We start from the raw sequence: 18454 nt of genomic DNA, 5'->3' as shown, positions 1-18454 counted from the left end.
ACACCAAGAATTTTCAAATCTGCTTTGAGCTCACTTTCGCACAGCGAAATATGCACATAATGACGGGGATACAATTTTCCCTAAAAATTGACATTCGATGAAGGGTGGAATACAGTTGTTTCGAATTTAAAAATTCGAAATCGAGACCAAGTGAATATTAAACAAAAAATATAAAGATGCTTCTTTCTAAAAATATTAACAATTAACGATATAATATCTTAGGTCAGCTATTATTTATAACATAATATGATATTATATTGATCATAAAGTAATCTCAGAAATATATTTACATAAAACCCAATACGTTCTTTTTATTTGAATAACTTCTCTAAAAAAATTATCACAATTACATGTATAAGCAATCCTGGTGTAGTGACAAGATGGAATAAATATAAATTATCGTAAAAAATATGCAAAATAATAATAATAATAAGCGACATATGAGTAGAGATTGTTCACTTTTCTACCATTGTAATTTAAAGGAATTTCTCTAAATATTAAATTTAGACAGACTTGCAGAAATATCTCATTATTTTTATACAAAATTTTACCTGAGCGCTTTAATTAGAAAACAAAAACTCGGTAAAATAAAAAAATCTCAATTGCGATCCGGATAAGAGCATTATAAATGCATCTGTTTTAATTTATGCAACAACAAAGCATGTACAAAATTAATGATAAGTTTACACAAATTCCATTAGACGTCTATATACATTGTACAAGAGATAATTTTTTTTATTAACTATACCTTTTCACGCAATATGTTGAAGAATTCCCTGGCGTACCAGCGTTTCCACTTGCGCACGCGGTAAATAATGTTGACTGTTCTTTTTTAAATATATCACTTCACCATCTTCCAATTCAAATTTGCCATAATCTTCCAGACAACGCACTTCTATATATAAAGACTTTGGTGGGCGTAAATCACCCGTTAAATCAATTCCTTGTCCATCACCAATGGAACGCATGTAGGATGCTAATGACTTCGAATATGTATTGAAGAAGTTCACTTCGGGTTCGCACAGGGATGTTTTAATATCTGCTGGTATAATAGGACCAAACTCCCAACGAAGCGCTTTAATACGCAGCAGACGTTTATAAAGATATGTAAGTAGGCAGCGCTTATTTCTTTGAAGGGCAGCGTGTCGAAAATTTAATAGTGGCCACAAAGTCCGATCACCAGAAGTTGAATAATTAGCTCTAAGTAAAAAATTGTAACTTAAGATATACAACTATTATAGCACAATTCAACTTACGCTTGTGCACAGTTTTCTTCAAAAATTGCTTTGATTTCTTCCAATACTTGACGTACTCCATCATCCTGTAATGTAAATTCGAACATTTCTCAAACATGACAAATATAAACGTTTTTACTTACATCAAAAGGTGGAATTGTCTGTGAAGAACGTTCCAGTTCTTTAACTAACTCAAAAGCTTTATCAGCAAACATTTTATTGGATTTTGCCATTTTTATTTCACTTTTCGCACTTCGCTAACTAAAATTCTAAACAAATTTGAAGCGCGTTTTTATTGAATTGTTTACGTTTTACTTATGTCATTACACTCGTTTCGTTGTCAGAATGCAAGTGTTGCGTTGCTTGTACAATTATTTTAAGAACCAATCAACCATAAGGTACTGTCAAAATCAGCTGTCTTCTTTGGTTTTGGCGCTATTTACAAAAAAAGGAAATAAGTTCGTATGGTATGGTATGGTAAAGTGAAATAGACGTAGTACGCACAATATAATTGCAAAATAAGTTATAACAACTATAAAAAGTATTGAAGTGCATTTAAAAATGCCGGAATATATAATCGCCGGCATACCGGTGCATTTTCCGTTTGAACCTTACGATGTGCAAACGGCATATATGGAAAAAGTAATCAGCTGCCTACGCGATGGCACGAATGGTGTGCTGGAGTCTCCAACTGGAACTGGCAAAACATTGAGTCTACTATGTTCATCTCTAGCCTGGTTATTGTCGCGAAAAGCGGATATGCAATCGTTAGTACAAAGGAATGCAAGAGGTGGAGCAGCAGCACAACAAGCGGTGAATGAATTCAATGCAATACAGTCGAGAAATGCCAGCTGGGGCATACCAAAAATTATATATGCCTCGCGTACACATTCCCAATTAACGCAAGCCATGCAGGAGTTGAAACGTACATCATATTCTTTTATGCGCGCTGTAGTTTTAGGATCGCGCGATCAATTATGCATTCATCCAGAAGTTATGCGAGAACAGGGCAATTCCAACAAAGTACAACTTTGTAAATTGCGCATACAAACGCGCACTTGTTCATTCTATAACCGTGTGGAATCAAAAAAAGACAGTCCCGAATTAAAAGAACAATCCATAATGGATATTGAAGATTTGGTCAAAGTAGGACAGAAACTTAAAGTGTGTCCCTATTTTGCATCTAAAGAGTTGACTAGTGACGCGGATATAACATTTATGCCATACAATTATCTTTTGGATCCAAAAGCACGTAAAGCAAATAAAGTTGACCTGAACAATACAATTGTAATATTAGATGAGGCGCATAACATAGAGAAAATTTGTGAGGAATCTGCATCTGTGCAAATACGTTCGTCGGACATAGCCTTGGCTATTGACGATGTGACGCATGTAATGAAGGCAATGATGAGCGAGAACGCGTTAGATTTTATGAGCAATGACGAACCGAAAGACTTTAAATTAGAAGATTTGGCGCTACTTAAAGAGATGCTGTTGAACCTGGAGAAAGGCATTGATGATATTGTAGTCGAAAACAAAACGGAGGGGACCACATTTCCACCTGCTTTTATGTTTGATCTGTTAGCTGGAGCAAAAGTAAGTGTTCCGTTCACCAAACCTCTCCACCAGTTTTACAGGAATTTATTTTTTTGCAGTTCACTCCAGCTACAGCACCTGCAACAATAAGTTTGTTAGAACGGCTCGTTCAATTTATGACTGTTCAGTCTCAAGATAGCGCATTTCGAAAAGGTGGTAGCTTCGAAGTGCTTTCGAACCTGCTAAGCGTCGTATTCGTTAAAAAGGAAGATATTATAGCAAAGGTGCTCAGAAGCTTCAAAGTGCATGTGCAAATCGAAGAATTGAAACAGAACACCAAAAATGCCGGCAAGGATGGCTGGTTGTCAAAAGCGTCCAGTAACAGCACAGTTTCCACGAAATTACCAAAAATTATTAACTACTGGTGTTTCAATCCTGGTTTTGGTATGGAACAACTTTTGAATACACAGGTGCGAAGTATAATTTTAACGAGTGGCACCTTAGCGCCTTTGAAACCATTAATTGCCGAATTGGCGGTACCAATTGCACAAAGTCTTGAAAATCCGCACATTGTTAATAAATCGCAAGTGTTCGTGAAAATTATCGGTACTGGACCCGATCGAGAGCAGCTCATATCAAATTTTGCCAATCGGTAAGAATTCGGTGTATTGTTTGTGCTTCTGCATGCATTTCTTTATTAACCGTAATTTACGCAGAGACAATCCGAAGTATCTCAGCTCTCTGGGTCAAACAGTGCTAAATATTTCACGTATCGTACCCGATGGTCTACTCGTGTTCTTCCCCTCCTATCCATTGCTGAATCAGTGCGTAGACGCTTGGCAGGCCAGCGGACTTTGGGCCGAAGTATCTCGACATAAACCGATTTTTGTGGAACCACGCAGTAAAGATAGCTTTACAACAACAATGGAGGAATTCTACAAAAGTATACGTGATGCAAAGGGTGCTGTTTTTATGGCGGTATGTCGCGGTAAAGTATCCGAGGGTCTCGATTTCGCCGATCGTAATGGTCGCGCGGTGATTATTACTGGCCTACCATTTCCTCCACTGAAAGACCCGAAAGTGATTTTAAAGAAACGGTACTTAGAAGATAATCGAACAAAAGAGAATGAGGTGCGCCAATATATTTTTTTTTGCTATGCTCCTGCTAACCACACACGATTTTTCAGCTGCTAACAGGTCAAGCATGGTACAGTTTAGAGGCGACTCGTGCCGTTAATCAGGCTATCGGACGTGTCATTCGTCATCGAAATGATTATGGCGCAATCTTATTGTGTGACATGCGTTTTGCACAACCTAATCAGGTATCACAGCTGTCCAAATGGGTCCGTGGACATTTAGGCCCAGCACCGAAAAGTGTACCCTTCGGTTCGATTGTGAGAGAATTACGTGAATTCTTTCGAAATGCAGATAAATCTGTAATTCACAAGTTTAAGCATTTAGAGTGACTATTTTTTTAACAACCATTTCATTAAACAGCTTCCAAAACCCAAAGAGCGCAGTATCGAATCTCTAGTTAGCGAAACGTGTGAGGAAGCCGGTATTGTACAAAGTCGTTTCTTTTCTGATCCAAAGAAGGTACTTGAAGCGAAAAATAAGTTTACAACGGCACAAACAATGGCGATGTAAGCAAGTCATTTATATACATACATACATATGTACTAGTTTATTACATGCATATATTTCAAAAATAATACCTATGATTATAATGATCTAACAGGAAAGTTGAGAAAACCAATTCAATCGAAAGTTGGACACCTGATGACTACAAAATGGCCGCAGGACGGTCCCAAGATAGTAAAGTACCGAACGCTATGGATTTTATGAGTCGACTAGACAATAACGTGAAGGTATTGCAATGTAGAAACATATGCATATACAAATGTATATCAATCAGTTCTCTAATATCATAAAATATATTAATGCTCATAAAATTTTGTCACAGTCTATAGATTTCAATAGTGCCAGCTGCAGCAATTCGCCACGACATAATCAAGTTAGTTTATATAAACGTGAGCGAATTTCACCGACATCCAGTCCAAGCAGCAGTGGGAGTGCATCCCTTGCTAATGTTAAGAGAAAACGCTATAAGCTAGTGAAGGATACCTCCATTGCTGATTCTCCAAACAGCTGCGCTTCTACATCTCTGGATGCATTTGGCTTTAAATCAAAAGCTAGATTATCGCTTGAACCACCAGTGGAAGTGGAAAAACAGGCACCACAGGAACGAGTGGAGTTTTTGCGCGTAGTAGGTGTAATTTCTATCAAAATATCATTCAATGTTACAGGAATATTATTTTTTTAGTTGCGCAGTTCTCTATCTCCTGATGATTTTAGCGCCTTTACGGCGGCGCTAATGGCATATAGCCGTCAGGATAAAATCGAAGAATTTCTAGAGGTTCTAATACGAGTATTGTCCAAACCGGAACTGCATTACATGCTGCGTGGCATGCGTCGATTTATAAAAGTGAATCACAAAGAGTTATTTGACTCGGGAACTGCTCATATTTTGTCTTAACCTCACATATGTATGTATATAGATTAAACTTTGGTCATTTGGTCTAATTTTTCTCGACGCTATATAGTTGGCGTTTGTAAGCCCATTAACAATATATATGTACTTCGTAAGCTACTATATTATATTTAGTATATCAATTTTTAAACTTTTTGGTTTTACAATAATAAAAAATACAACGCGATATGCAGATATTTTAAAAATAAAAACGTGAAAAATATGGACTTATAGAGTTTTTTCAATTTCAATTTATGTAGTGTAGTCAGAGGTTCTATAGATTTTCCAGTCGCTATGCGAATGATTACTAAAATTCAAAATTCTGCTTTTGCAGGAAATAACACCTTTTATTTAGTATAACAGACAAAAAGAGCCCACATTTCTTTAACCATAGCCATTACATGACTTTGCCTCAAATACAATTTATTATTACATATATATTTTTAATTTATATAATATATGTATATATATATATACATAATTAAGATGCTTATTTAATATTTAAATTACAGCTAAATTTCACATTTCTTTTCGCTCAGCTGTTTGGAGCTAAATTACGTTGATTGTTCGAACGGAAGTTACATTGATGAGTTCATAAATTTTATATATGAATGTGTACATATGTATGTATATGTATTCATTCATAGAGCGTAATCTTGTTTAAGTAGCATTTAATTTTCCACAATTGCTAGATGATATCACCCGCTTGTTCTTTTAAATTCCTTTGTTCAATCCCTCATTTTTGTACATATATGTATAGCGATTATTTCACTAAATAATGTGCACTTATGTATGTACGTAAATATATATGCATTTTCTTTAAATATTTCCGTTTATTTAAAAAGTTATAGAATTTCACTTTTTCAGTGAATTCATTAACTTGCGAATGTAAAGGCACAGTTTTAATTTCTTTGTTTTCACATACAATTTTTTCGTTTCTACTTTGCCTTTTTCGTCCACAACGGATACGGAAATAATAGCGCGCAATTTTAGCGCAAAAAGTGGCGTACGCAAGCACAAAGAGGAAATAACAAGAAAAAGGAATTCAGCAATACTGGCAAACCACTTGATGCATATAAATTAGTAAAATTAAAATTCAGCCTAATCAATACGCCAATGTAAGCCAAAACGTTCCTCAAATGTTGTACGATTATAAACGCCCACATCGGCTAACATCAGCGGTTCTGTGTAGTACGCAAAGCGACGTATATCTAAAATTGCTGCGTCGAATTGTTGCTTCCAACTGGTTAAGTCCGTAACGGTCATATGTATTGGCAACTGCGGATCCGGTATGTCGATAGCGGCCGACAAACGATCAAATGCTTCAGCAATAGGACCCACTGATAGATTGACCCAATATTCTTCGGGAAAACGCTTATTTTCACAAAATGGTGCTCCCTTACGCATAATGAATATGAGCATAAGTATTTCGTAGCGTTCACCAGCCTCATAAAAGCGTTTTGTGCGCGTCTTCTCCACAAAGTCAATGAGCAATATGAGGGGTGTGTAATTTTGTAAGTGCATCAGCAACTCACGATCTGACCACACGTATTTACCGCCCTTGACATTGCTGCCTGGGTTCGCACTGGCCACCATACTGGTCGACAACGAAGCGCCTGTTTGTCTAAGACAGCCGCCTTCCTCAACCATGACAATGGATTGCAGCGTAGATTTATATGTATGGATTTATGTAAGTTTGTATATGGCTTTAATTTTGTATTTAGTTCGTTGGCTCGTATTGTTGGGGGTTGATAGGGCGTTTTACCAACACTGACACAAAGTGGGGCAAGGTCGCGTCGAGTGATTGTGACCGAGTTGATGTGTGTGAGTGCGATGCACCAGTTGGCTGCTATATAGTATAAGAATCTAACTGAAGAAAACGTGCAGTTTCTTATTAAATTAATTTTCCGTTTTCATTATTTTACTTGAACGTCGCACATAAGTAAATGTGTTAAACAATTAAAATTATACTTTAAGCTGTTGCAAATTAATAGTTGTATTTTAGAAAATACTCCAAATGTTAGTGTCGGCTGCTGCGCGTTTCGTTTGCGTGTTTTATCTGCTGGTAAACAAAACTGGATGCGAGCAAATGCGGAATGCAATCGATAGCCAAATACATTTGAGTAGATCCAAGAAGACGTCAATGAAGATATAGGGTGCAAATTATTAATGTTACCAAAGAGTTACAGTTACTAAAGGTTTTTTTTTCGGAATGGTGATAAATTAAAAAAATAAGATTTACCAAAAGTCCTCCATTATAATTTGTACTAAATAACATTTTTCTACATACGAATGTCAGAAATGCGTTCGAAGATAACTATTGCTACTCTAAAACGCTTGAAATTATTACCAAATTTTTGAAATTGGGCCGTAATTCAGATCGAACCCCGCGATCACTACTACATCAATTCTGTAGTCTATTCTACAAAGCTAACAATTTTGTTCTTATTGCATAATTATCTTTCCATATTTAAGTTCATCAAAACGTTTTCGAAATCTTCTCATGGAACTGCCTCAAGCTTAACCTGGCTACGTTCATGGGAGCCCATATCAGTTTCCTTTCATTTTGTAACATTAGTTGGATATTACGTGCATAATCTAAAGTTATTCGTTAATTAACTACCCTATACATACGTAAGGCTGCAAGTGTCCATAAGGGATCTGTTTGTTTGTGCGCAAGCGCTACAACGGAATTTTCGTAAATTTTCTTTACTTTTCTATTATTTGCAAAACGCACAAGCACAAATAACGTTGAATTGATTTTCAAAGCATTCACGTTTTATTTAAGTTTTACAAGTCTCTCATTTTCATTGTTTATTTTTTTTTTATAAATGCATTTGTACTCATTTAAATCTATCAGTGTTTGCACAATTAAAACTATTTTATGTAAATTTATTATTTTTAAAATTATTACAAATATTTAACTCAAACTAAAATTAAATGTGGTTTGAAATCATATGGATTTCTTTTTGGCATTGTTAAAAATACCCAAGTATTTGCCGCGTGTCATTTCCTTGGCCTCCGATACACCCAATTGATAGGCTTCATCGTACATTTTCTTTATTTCCATTATTAGATTACTGAAGGGCATATTGCTAAGCTCTGTAAAGTATTACAATTACTTTAGTATTTATTTAATAATTCAGTAAAGGGTGCACTTACGTATCATGGCATTTATGTCCTCCTGTGAGAGATCCTTGGACCACTGCGGTACCGGGGTGCGTATAGGAGTGTCACTCATTGCTATAAAATTACTTATACCAGGAACTGCAAAGTCAACAAAATTCAAACTTCAAAACTTTTGACATAACTACTTAAACATGAATTTATTTGTATCATTTCATTTTGTGTGAATCGTTCATTTAACAAAAAAAGAAATGTGTTGTGAACAAATAGTAGAAATAAAAAACCTGCGAAAAATTAACATACCCTAAAAACTAAATGGATGTGTTTTTGAAAAGCTCTTATTTATATTGAATTAACAAAACGTGTAAAAGTGGGACTTTAATACCAAATATATAACAAGAACCAAAGTATATACTATATAGCTTCTTTTTCTTAATATTTTTCGTTATTTAAATTTCTATTTAACATCACTCACTTTTTTCAGGCCACAATTCGGGGGACGTGCGTAATTTTTCCAGCGAATACAATCCATCCTCGGGTGAGTCCTCTTTTATCAAAGACCCTGTAAACATTTGTTGAAGTATTAGCTTCTATTAATTATTATTGTTAATTGAATAAACCTTTTAAAAGTGTACGACTTCGATTTGAGCTCGACATGCTAAAACAAAATATACGAATTAAATAATGCGAAAGTAGACTATATAAAATGTCAAAGGATATCAAATGTCAAAAGTAACGTTCAATACGTTCAGAGTTGCATTTCGAACTCTATTTCTAATTTTTGAACAAGTTTTAACAAATACTTTTTAGATAAAATTGACTAATTAATGTTTAATTTCATAAAACAAAACTATTTCTAATAGCTAATATTAAATCAATGATAAATTATTATATTGCATGCGTTAAGTGTCATTGTACAATAGTAATTATACAAAAACTTAATTTTTTATTATATCGCCGTTGCTTTAATTTACTGCCGCCAAAATTGTTTTTATCCCAGGTTGTTTACAATTCTATTTCGGGCTAATTCGTTTTATTCTCTTGCTTTATTGTTTTGCAAATTGGTGGCTGTGGTCTTAATTTAATTTTTTAATGAATTTAACGAAATTTGGTACCTTCTACCGTATGTTACCAAATTTCCAACATCATTTTATACTTAAAATGCCACGACATGCTCAGACGCAACATGGTGACGCGACGGTTGATGAAGAAAACATTGTGCTCTTAAAAAACGCAATCTATCAAACTGTGCCTAGCACTGAGCCTTTAACATGCACGTGGTTTTATAATGTAGATCCCAATGCAGTGCCTGTTCGCAACTATGTAACAGCTATCGTAAGTCAAGATCTGAAAATCGCACTTCCTGAAAAGAGAAAAGCGGATAATACGGAACAAGTTGATGCCTTAAAGAAAGCCAGACTGGAAACTAAGGCACTCAAAGCAAAGCGCCCTGGATTCTCCGATGACCGTTATGAGGAAACATCTTATTATTTTGAGAATGGCTTACGTAAAGTTTATCCATATTACTTTACTTTTACAACCTTCACCAAAGGACGGTGGGTGGATGAGAAAATATTAGATGTATTTTCACGTGAATTTCGCGCTCATCCACCTGAGGAATATAAACGCAGCATACTGACTGGATCTTTGAAGGTTAATTACGAATGTGTGCCAGTGGACTATAAATTAAAACATAACGACTTACTGTCGAATACGGTTCATCGGCATGAAGTACCTGTTACAGATCAAGCTATCACCATAGTGCATATGGATGAGGATATTGTTGTTATAAACAAACCCGCTTCAATACCTGTTCATCCGTGTGGTAGATACCGACATAATACTGTTGTATTTATTTTAGCTAAGGAATATAATTTAAAGAATTTACGCACAATTCATCGTTTGGATCGATTGACATCCGGCTTACTACTCTTCGGTCGCACGCCTAAGAAGGCTAGACTACTTGAGCAGCAAATAAGAAATAGAGACGTTGAAAAGGAGTATGTGTGCCGTGTAGAAGGAAATTTCCCTGATGGTATCATTGAATGCAAGGAACCCATTGAAGTTGTCAGTTATAAGATTGGTGTTTGCAAAGTATCGCCAAAAGGCAAAGACTGCTCCACAACTTTTGAAAAAATCAGTTACAATGGCACCACAAGTGTTATATTATGTAAGCCTTTGACCGGAAGAATGCATCAAATTCGTGTTCATTTACAATATTTAGGATATCCTATTATAAATGATCCTTTGTATAATCATGAAGTATTCGGACCACTCAAAGGTCGTGGCGGCGATATTGGCGGACGTACTGATGAAGAACTAGTAAAAGATTTGATTCATGTACATAATGCAGAAAATTGGTTAGGTGTTGATGGAGATTTTGGAAGTGAAGGACTAATATTGCAAAAACATGATCATATTGAAAATGGTGACAAAGAAGTTGAGACAGTCTCAGAAACTTCTACTACAGTTAATGATGATCTTAATAAAATTGATAAACCCCCCCTTGAAGAAGAGGAGAAAGGACAGACTAATAGAGTGTCAGTTGGTACACAAACCGGACATGATCCACCTGATACTGCATATAATAAAGAAAAAGCAACTGTGGATGAACATTGTTATGAGTGTAAAGTGCGTTTTAAAGATCCTAAACCTAACGATTTAATTATGTATTTACACGCGTGGAAATATAGAGGTCCTGGTTGGGCGTATGAGACAGAATTACCAAACTGGGCAGATAAAGATTGGAGTGAAACATCTGTTGAATAAACAAAAGTTATAGTGGGTTTCCAACCTTCTACGGCTTAGGTCATTCTTGTATAAACATTAGATGAATATTAGGAACACTTTTATACAGTTTATACTGATCAAGTAGTTTTTATTATTGACGTGTAAGTTTATGAAGAGTTACTTTAAAAACAAATTCAAAAAATTAACTAAGCATTTAATTTCATTGTGAAATAATGAAGTGCTCTAAATTCTGTATGAACGAAAACAGTTAATTCAATGTTACATATAATTGTAATATATAAACATTCTTAAATATTTGTTATAACAATGAATTGTGTTAAATTCAAATAACGAAAAACAAAATATAATATTTGTGTCTGCGGAACAATCATTTAAAAATTAAGGTTTTATAGAGAGAGGACAATATGTTTTAAATAAATTATTGTATAATTTTATTTATATCACAGTTGTTCTAATATTTTTCCACTAACTTATTTTTGTTTACGTAAGTTGAAAATAATACAATAAACATTAATTGAAATATATTTTTAGTGCGTTTAGTTATTTTCAAGAATTTTGCTAAAGTTGTTTTTAGAAGAAAATATATAGGAATCTTAAACTTTTACACTGCAATGCAATCAAACATTAAACTGAATATATACACCAATAAAATAAATTTATACCTCATAAATATAATTAATTTAAAACCCAAAAGTTAAACTAAAGACAATTACGATTTAAAAATGAAAATCATCATTTGAAAATAAATCGCGTACATTGATTTATGTTATCTGGCATCTCTTAGTTCTCATTTTTTGTATATTTCTTTCTTCATAACAAATATTTTCTCTTTAAAATATCTCTCTTTGCCTTTTTATCATCACCCGTGCGCTTTTTCTACCAGTTCCATTTTACCTGCTCAACTGCAATTTGTGTGCAGTTGTTCGGTCTCCTAGTTTTAATTGTTTAATTAATTATAGTTAAGCTAAATTTGGTGCTAAACACGTATATTCAACTAAATTCTTATCACAATAAACTTGTGTTCCTCCTATTTGTATTTATATTAATACAGTGCGTAATATATCATTTTGTTTATTACATCAGCGAGAAAATTCGCTTGTCCACTAAGTTTATACTCTGATGGCCGAAGGTGAAACTGCCAACGACAAAAGCATAAAAAATGCTGATAATTTTTGTATAACCGCGACCAACAGCTCTTCTATAAATAACGCTGTGTTGGGTGAAAAGTTAAGAAAGATTACAGCACTTTTCTTCGACTTGGACAACACTTTGATTCCCACGCGTTCGGGTGATTTGAAAGCAGTCAAAAAGGTTTGTGTGAAAGAAAAAGGAGAACGGAGTAGGGTTGGGCATACAATGATACACGCGAAATCGTTGGAAATTTTCCACTGTTTTATTGATAACAGGAGATGGGAGGTAGGAGGTAGGGGGACTAGCACGCGCGATACTTTTGCATAGATGATACATACAAATTCCGGGTATACGTCAGGGGATAGGAAGATGAGATTACGGAAATACCGTAACCGAAGTGCTGATTAATTGCAAAAATCAGCGTACAGAGAACGTAAATACATGAATATGTATGTATATATTTGCGGACTTGTATTTATAGTTACACATTAATAAAACAATGAACTGGACAAGTGGTTTACGTTGCGGACAATGCTTTCCGTATTCCGGGGAGTTCAAGGATAATTAATAGAGTTGCCATGTTAGAAATGTTTTTCAGTTTTATTTCATAATCCAAAAACTAATGCAGACTTAATAACTGAAATTTGTTCAATATAAAATTTGAACAATAATTTTGTACCAGTCATTTTTTATTATTATGGTTCTATTTTTTTAATACGTAGTTAAGTGAAGTGCTTGAAAATCAATTTGGTTTATCGAAAGAGGAGGCCAACACCGCTACTCAATCTTTCCTGAAAGCATTTCGTCGCTGCCCAGATAACTCGCAAACGTCATTAGATTCCTGGCGTACATATTTATGGCGTGAAGCACTACCACCACGCTACAAACATTTGGCTGAGCAAATCTACCCAAAATGGTTGAAATTACGTTATCGTTATTTGGCGCTATCCGCCGATTACATACAAATGCTTTGTCGTGCTCGTGAGTCGAATTTTCTATTGGCCCTCATTACCAACGGACCATCCAATGCACAGTGGGAAAAGATAAACAAGTTGCATGTAAGTCAATATTTTGATTGCATGCTAGTGTCATCAGATCTTCCGTGGGAGAAACCAAATCCGCAAATATTCTATGCTGCATGCAACTACTTAGGAGTAGCTCCATCGCAATGTGCAATGTTTGGAGATAAACTCGAGTCCGACATTAAAGTGAGTATGAATTGACGGAAAAGCCTTACAATTACACTCATTTATAATATCATGCACCTACACAATTTTTAGGGTGGTAGTCTAGCGGGACTTAGTGCTACATTTTGGATACCATTGAATGCAGGCGAAATTGACTTAAACGATGTACAACATAAGCCAGACTTTACTCTCAAGCAATTGTTAGATTTATATAAATATTTTCCATCACTAAATATCACTAGAAATGTGCGTGCGAATTCAAATAGTCATACAAACGGCACAAATGCACAATGTAATACTGGAACAACATTCTCCTTAGCACATGGTGTTAACGGTGCTTCAGCTGTTCTACCTCAGTATCGTCGTAGAGGTAGTCAAATTAGTCATAGTCGAACCATAAGTACCTGTTACAGTGATCTTCAACGTCATCAAACACATCAACAACAACCAAATCAATTTGGACAAGTACAGAACGAACAAGAATCGCATGACGAATGGTTTAATGAACGTTCGAATCAAGAGCAGTGCAGACAACGACGTGGTGGGTCATTACCAACTATGGATTATTTGAATAGTGAAGCAGAAAATAGCTCGGACAGTTTGTTTAGCTAAATAATTAATTATTATTAATAATGGCTGTGCATATTGTTCACATGTAAACCTCAAACATACATGCTCATTCTACGATCCTAAATATAAACGAACGTACAATTATATAATTGCAATAAATCGCAACAAACTAAGGGGCTTCGGAACTTCGCGTGATACATACGTGATTATAATTTAGACACATTTGTATGTATGTAGATAGTTACCGTAAAAGTCTACCCTCTTCCCCGCACACTAGCTTCGAATGGTTGTGCTTTACACGCTGCTTTATGGGTAGTAAATGTATATATACATTTTGCATGTGTACATTCATACATATGTATATACTAAGCGTAACTAAATAAATTCGAATTCATATATAAAATAGTATGTATATTTTAAAATAAAACATACAATTTATCAGCTAAAAGATTTTAATCAATATTTTTAAGTTTTTGCATTGTTTATTTGCTTTCATATTTTTCGTAGACGTAAAAATATTCTTAATAAATAAATATGAACATGTATTTGAGAACCAGAAAATTATAGTGAATTTTATTTTGTATGTTATGCCAGTATGATTTTGAAATGCTTTATCGGGTATAGGATGGAAAAGACTAAACAATAGGGAAAACAATTTTATTTGCGGCCATCATTCAGTTATTTGCGAATGTATATCATTCATACAAGATTGTGTCGATAGCTCAAACAATTTTTCAAAATTAATAATAATTGTAAGGAAATGAGCAAAATATCAAGTTTAATAAGCTTTCTTTAGTCAAAAATTATGAAAGAACTGTTACTTTCTACTACTTCTATGATTTCAACCAATGAAATGTGTTTTCGAGTGACAACTGGATACCATTACAAAAATCATCATCCTCTACACGCTCTGAAATAAAACAACCTTATATTATATAATTGAATCCTGATATCCGGTCTACTACAGTATACCCAGTAAGGAAAACTTTTGCATTTGGTTCATACAATCACCTGTTGATTCGCAAATATCGATAATATTTCGATATATCCGATTGCTACTGACCGACACATGAAAATGTTGAAAATACGAACATTTTTACCTTTCAGATTTTTTAATTCGTTACACTCATTCCAATAAAGCCATTGCGAGGTGCCTATTTGTTCTAGATTACTACCATAATCACTTAAAATTGAAAGTAAGTTTCGCTTTTAAAAAAATTAGCTGTAAATATCAATATTTGGTCATGTGAAGAAAATTTTTTTTTTAATTCTTATACATAATCGATAATCGAGCTCAGCACTTCAACAGCTGATTGCATTAGATTTTAAGTGGCAGCTTATTTTGTTTGACATTTGAGTTTTTCATGCCAAAACAAATTTTAAATAAACTGTTTCTTTTCTGCGCCAAAATCTGTGTTGTTCCGTTAAAACAAAGCCATCATATTTGTGTATACACGTTTGCTTATTAAAAAAAATTAAATTTGTTTACAATGACTAGACGAGGCACAGCTCGCACGCCACTTCCACTGATCTCGCCTCAAAAACCTCAGACGAAGACTACGAAAAAACATCAGATATGCCGTTCACCAAAAATCAACCAACGGCCAGCAAAATCGGTGTACACCATGACTTCCCGTGATTTTCAAAGAGATACAAACGCACACGTAGAAGTAATTGCTGAGCATTTGAAAGATTTTTGCTGCATAAATTTCTTTCAAGCGGCGATAATGCATAACAAACACTTGTTTCGTGGACGCAAGGTTTTGGACATAGGCTGTGGAGTGGGTATTCTTTCGTTGTTTGCTGCCAAGGCAGGTGCAGCACATGTATATGCTGTGGATTCGTCAAATGTAGTAGACTACACAGAACAAATTGTAAGCGATAATGGTTATGCCGACATTATTCATGTGATCAAAGGATCATTGGAGAATATTGTACTACCAGTTGACGAAGTTGATATCATTATTTGTAATTGGTTGGGATATTCAATGTTATTCCAAGCGGCTTGTGATATGGTAATTTATGCTCGGGACAAATGGCTAAATAAGGAAAATGGCATTATATTACCCGATGTGGCCAAATTATTTATGGCTGCAGTAGAGGACACCAAGCACAAGAATGAACGTGTAGAATGGTGGAACGATGTGTATGGTGTAAATATGAAATGTGTGCGTAATTTTGCATTATCCGAACCCTGTTTTCAGCAGGTGGAGCCGAAGCAGGTGTGTAACTTTTTATTTACTTAATTATGTGATAACTCAACTAATCTTTTTATTTTATTCAATATTATTCTACGAACAGCTGATAAGCACTCAATTCGGCGTAAAGTATCTCAACATGTACACCGCCACAAAGAAAGACTTGAAATTCCGTTGTAAATATATGTTAGAAATGCAACGTAGTGGAAACATGGATGGCATCGTGACCTTTTTCCATGTTTACTTTTCGAAGTCTCATACATCAATGGGTTTAAGCACGGATCCTTCTGTGTGGCGTACACATTGGATGCAGACCGTATTTTTCTTCGACAAACCTGTGTATGTCAAAGCCGGTGAACTTTATTATGGTGGCATAGAAATGTGTTCAGTTGGTAACGGTTGCGATCTCAACAATATGGAGTTAAGCCTCGAAATGTTCAGTGGAGACCCAGCTCATCTGCATCTAGAAGCAGAAATGCGCTGGAGGCTTAAACCACATGCAGCCATAATAAATGAAAGAATTTTAGAAAAGAATGAGGCAAGTGGAAAAAACAAAATTATTAAAGATGAAAACCAAATTAATTCCGATAAAAGTAAAACTTTGCTTGCACCAAAGAAAAGTGTTTGTGCATCTAAAGAGCCAATAACAAAAACAGTCGAAGTGAAATCGGCAACAATTGTACCTACCAGCGTAGAAATAGGAAATTACTCATACCCCTGCAACGTAGTGAGGAGGAACAAAAAAGCAAAGAACTCAAAAAAAGGCTAAATTATTTTTAAAAAGTTTAATATTTCTATTATTTTTTGAGTATATTATAACTTTTCACACATGTACATTTATATGAAATGTTTTACACACTGAGATAAGGCTGAAATTTGGATAACGAATTAAACCAAATTTATCGTTACTAAAAGAAAAAAATTATATACCATTTATTAAAAAGAATAAATTTATATTGTCTAAAAATATCGATTTTGATTTTAATTTTGCTGTTTGGATGGCAGTAGATGATTGCGCAAACAAATGTTAATTACTCAAAATAATGCCTCATATACATATGTATTTGTAGGCAAATAGAAACAATGCGAGTTGTGCTGAAAAAAGTAGGAAAGCTTTATTTCTTTCTCCCTAAGTCGTATATATAGGCCAATTATAGCATATAGCTGCCATACAAACTGGCTGATAACATTCAGTTTTTGTATGATATATTTATACAAATCAAGATAAAGATATATTTATACCGTTTTATGTTATAAGAAATGCAACTCTGAAGGGTATTATACTTACTCTAGACACTTCGAGTATCTTCGAACACTTAATACCATTTTTTTTAAATAAAACTGTAGACGAACTCTGCTTCTCGCAGTTCATGAGAATTACTTCCAAACATTGTTGCCTCTCACAAACCAACGAAGGCTGCTAACTAGTAGAAATTGTGTGTTTGAAACGAAGTACCATAATTACAAAAATTAATTCAATACTTTATTAATGTTTTTTTAATACATCTGCATACACTCATAATATATTTAACCAATTATTATAAATATTGGCGTTAAATGTTTTATCTCAACAATTTTAGTACTTTTGTTTTGTTTTCATAATAAGTTAATAATTGCATATATTTTCAATGAATTAACACAATTTTCAGTTAACAATACAATTTCATTTAGTTACTTATCTAGGTACAAACATTTACATATTTTTATGTTTGTCTCAAGGTGTGTATACAGGCAACATATGTATGTATGTACTTATGTACAAGCACGAAGAAATTACAATACCAGCTTTTTGGGCTAAATAGTACGTATCAGGGCGTCCGTTATTTCCCAATTTAAGTTTTTTTTTGCAAACGCCTTGAGAAATTTTCGGTTTTGTGCTTAAAATAAGCATCCAAAGTAAACAAGCGTATTATTTTTAAGTTAAGCCTAAATTATTTTAATTTCTTACATTTTTGTATTTAAATTTTTTTCTTTGTATTTTATAAGGATATTTTGATTTGATCTTTTGCAATCAATGCCTTATCTCCAAAGTAAATAAATACAAAACTTTAAAGATGTAATATTTTAACACAAAAATTTCCGCTCTACATAAAATCTGAAAAAAATTTTACATTAAAACATTTGTTTAAAAGTTACGCGAAGTTAAATTTATGCACCAAATGTACTGTATTCATTTAGTACACCATGCCG

At 34.2% G+C, this 18454-nt stretch overlaps 7 protein-coding genes across 7 annotated transcripts; 4 read left to right on the top strand and 3 right to left on the bottom strand.

Moving 5' to 3' along the window:
- Positions 1–602: 602 nt before the first annotated feature.
- LOC126758186 (DNA replication complex GINS protein PSF1-like) lies at positions 603–1575 on the bottom strand. The gene is made up of 3 exons (XM_050472297.1): positions 1379–1575; positions 1257–1321; positions 603–1200 (listed from the first exon to the last, which is right to left on the bottom strand). Exons 1-3 carry the CDS (start codon positions 1466–1468, stop codon positions 753–755), a joined length of 603 nt encoding a protein of 200 aa, XP_050328254.1. The 5' UTR covers positions 1469–1575; the 3' UTR covers positions 603–752.
- A 70-nt stretch (positions 1576–1645) lies between these two features.
- On the top strand, positions 1646–5528 carry LOC126758185 (regulator of telomere elongation helicase 1 homolog). The gene is made up of 8 exons (XM_050472295.1): positions 1646–2831; positions 2891–3423; positions 3488–3902; positions 3959–4207; positions 4269–4414; positions 4510–4639; positions 4735–5037; positions 5095–5528. The coding sequence occupies exons 1-8, from the start codon at positions 1797–1799 to the stop codon at positions 5305–5307; spliced, it is 3024 nt and encodes a 1007-aa protein (XP_050328252.1). The 5' UTR covers positions 1646–1796; the 3' UTR covers positions 5308–5528.
- A 93-nt stretch (positions 5529–5621) lies between these two features.
- LOC126758187 (uncharacterized) lies at positions 5622–7400 on the bottom strand. The gene has a single exon (XM_050472298.1). It carries the CDS (start codon positions 6949–6951, stop codon positions 6403–6405), a length of 549 nt encoding a protein of 182 aa, XP_050328255.1. The 5' UTR covers positions 6952–7400; the 3' UTR covers positions 5622–6402.
- A 772-nt stretch (positions 7401–8172) lies between these two features.
- On the bottom strand, positions 8173–9153 carry LOC126758132 (protein lin-52 homolog). Its single transcript, XM_050472202.1, has 4 exons — positions 9048–9153; positions 8903–8989; positions 8464–8568; positions 8173–8403 (listed from the first exon to the last, which is right to left on the bottom strand). Exons 1-4 carry the CDS (start codon positions 9082–9084, stop codon positions 8255–8257), a joined length of 378 nt encoding a protein of 125 aa, XP_050328159.1. The 5' UTR covers positions 9085–9153; the 3' UTR covers positions 8173–8254.
- A 275-nt stretch (positions 9154–9428) lies between these two features.
- On the top strand, positions 9429–11702 carry LOC126757976 (pseudouridylate synthase RPUSD2-like). Its single transcript, XM_050471920.1, has one exon. It carries the CDS (start codon positions 9520–9522, stop codon positions 11194–11196), a length of 1677 nt encoding a protein of 558 aa, XP_050327877.1. The 5' UTR covers positions 9429–9519; the 3' UTR covers positions 11197–11702.
- A 330-nt stretch (positions 11703–12032) lies between these two features.
- On the top strand, positions 12033–14627 carry LOC126757978 (N-acylneuraminate-9-phosphatase). Its single transcript, XM_050471922.1, has 3 exons — positions 12033–12489; positions 13032–13517; positions 13590–14627. Exons 1-3 carry the CDS (start codon positions 12298–12300, stop codon positions 14106–14108), a joined length of 1197 nt encoding a protein of 398 aa, XP_050327879.1. The 5' UTR covers positions 12033–12297; the 3' UTR covers positions 14109–14627.
- Positions 14628–15409: 782 nt separating this feature from the next.
- On the top strand, positions 15410–17233 carry LOC126757977 (uncharacterized). Its single transcript, XM_050471921.1, has 2 exons — positions 15410–16288; positions 16368–17233. The coding sequence occupies exons 1-2, from the start codon at positions 15557–15559 to the stop codon at positions 17031–17033; spliced, it is 1398 nt and encodes a 465-aa protein (XP_050327878.1). The 5' UTR covers positions 15410–15556; the 3' UTR covers positions 17034–17233.
- Positions 17234–18454: the final 1221 nt, after the last annotated feature.

This window comes from Bactrocera neohumeralis, chromosome 5 (genome assembly GCF_024586455.1).
Source record: "Bactrocera neohumeralis isolate Rockhampton chromosome 5, APGP_CSIRO_Bneo_wtdbg2-racon-allhic-juicebox.fasta_v2, whole genome shotgun sequence".
Classification (NCBI taxonomy): domain Eukaryota; kingdom Metazoa; phylum Arthropoda; class Insecta; order Diptera; family Tephritidae; genus Bactrocera; species Bactrocera neohumeralis.
This window is presented reverse-complemented; position numbering and strand designations above follow the sequence as displayed.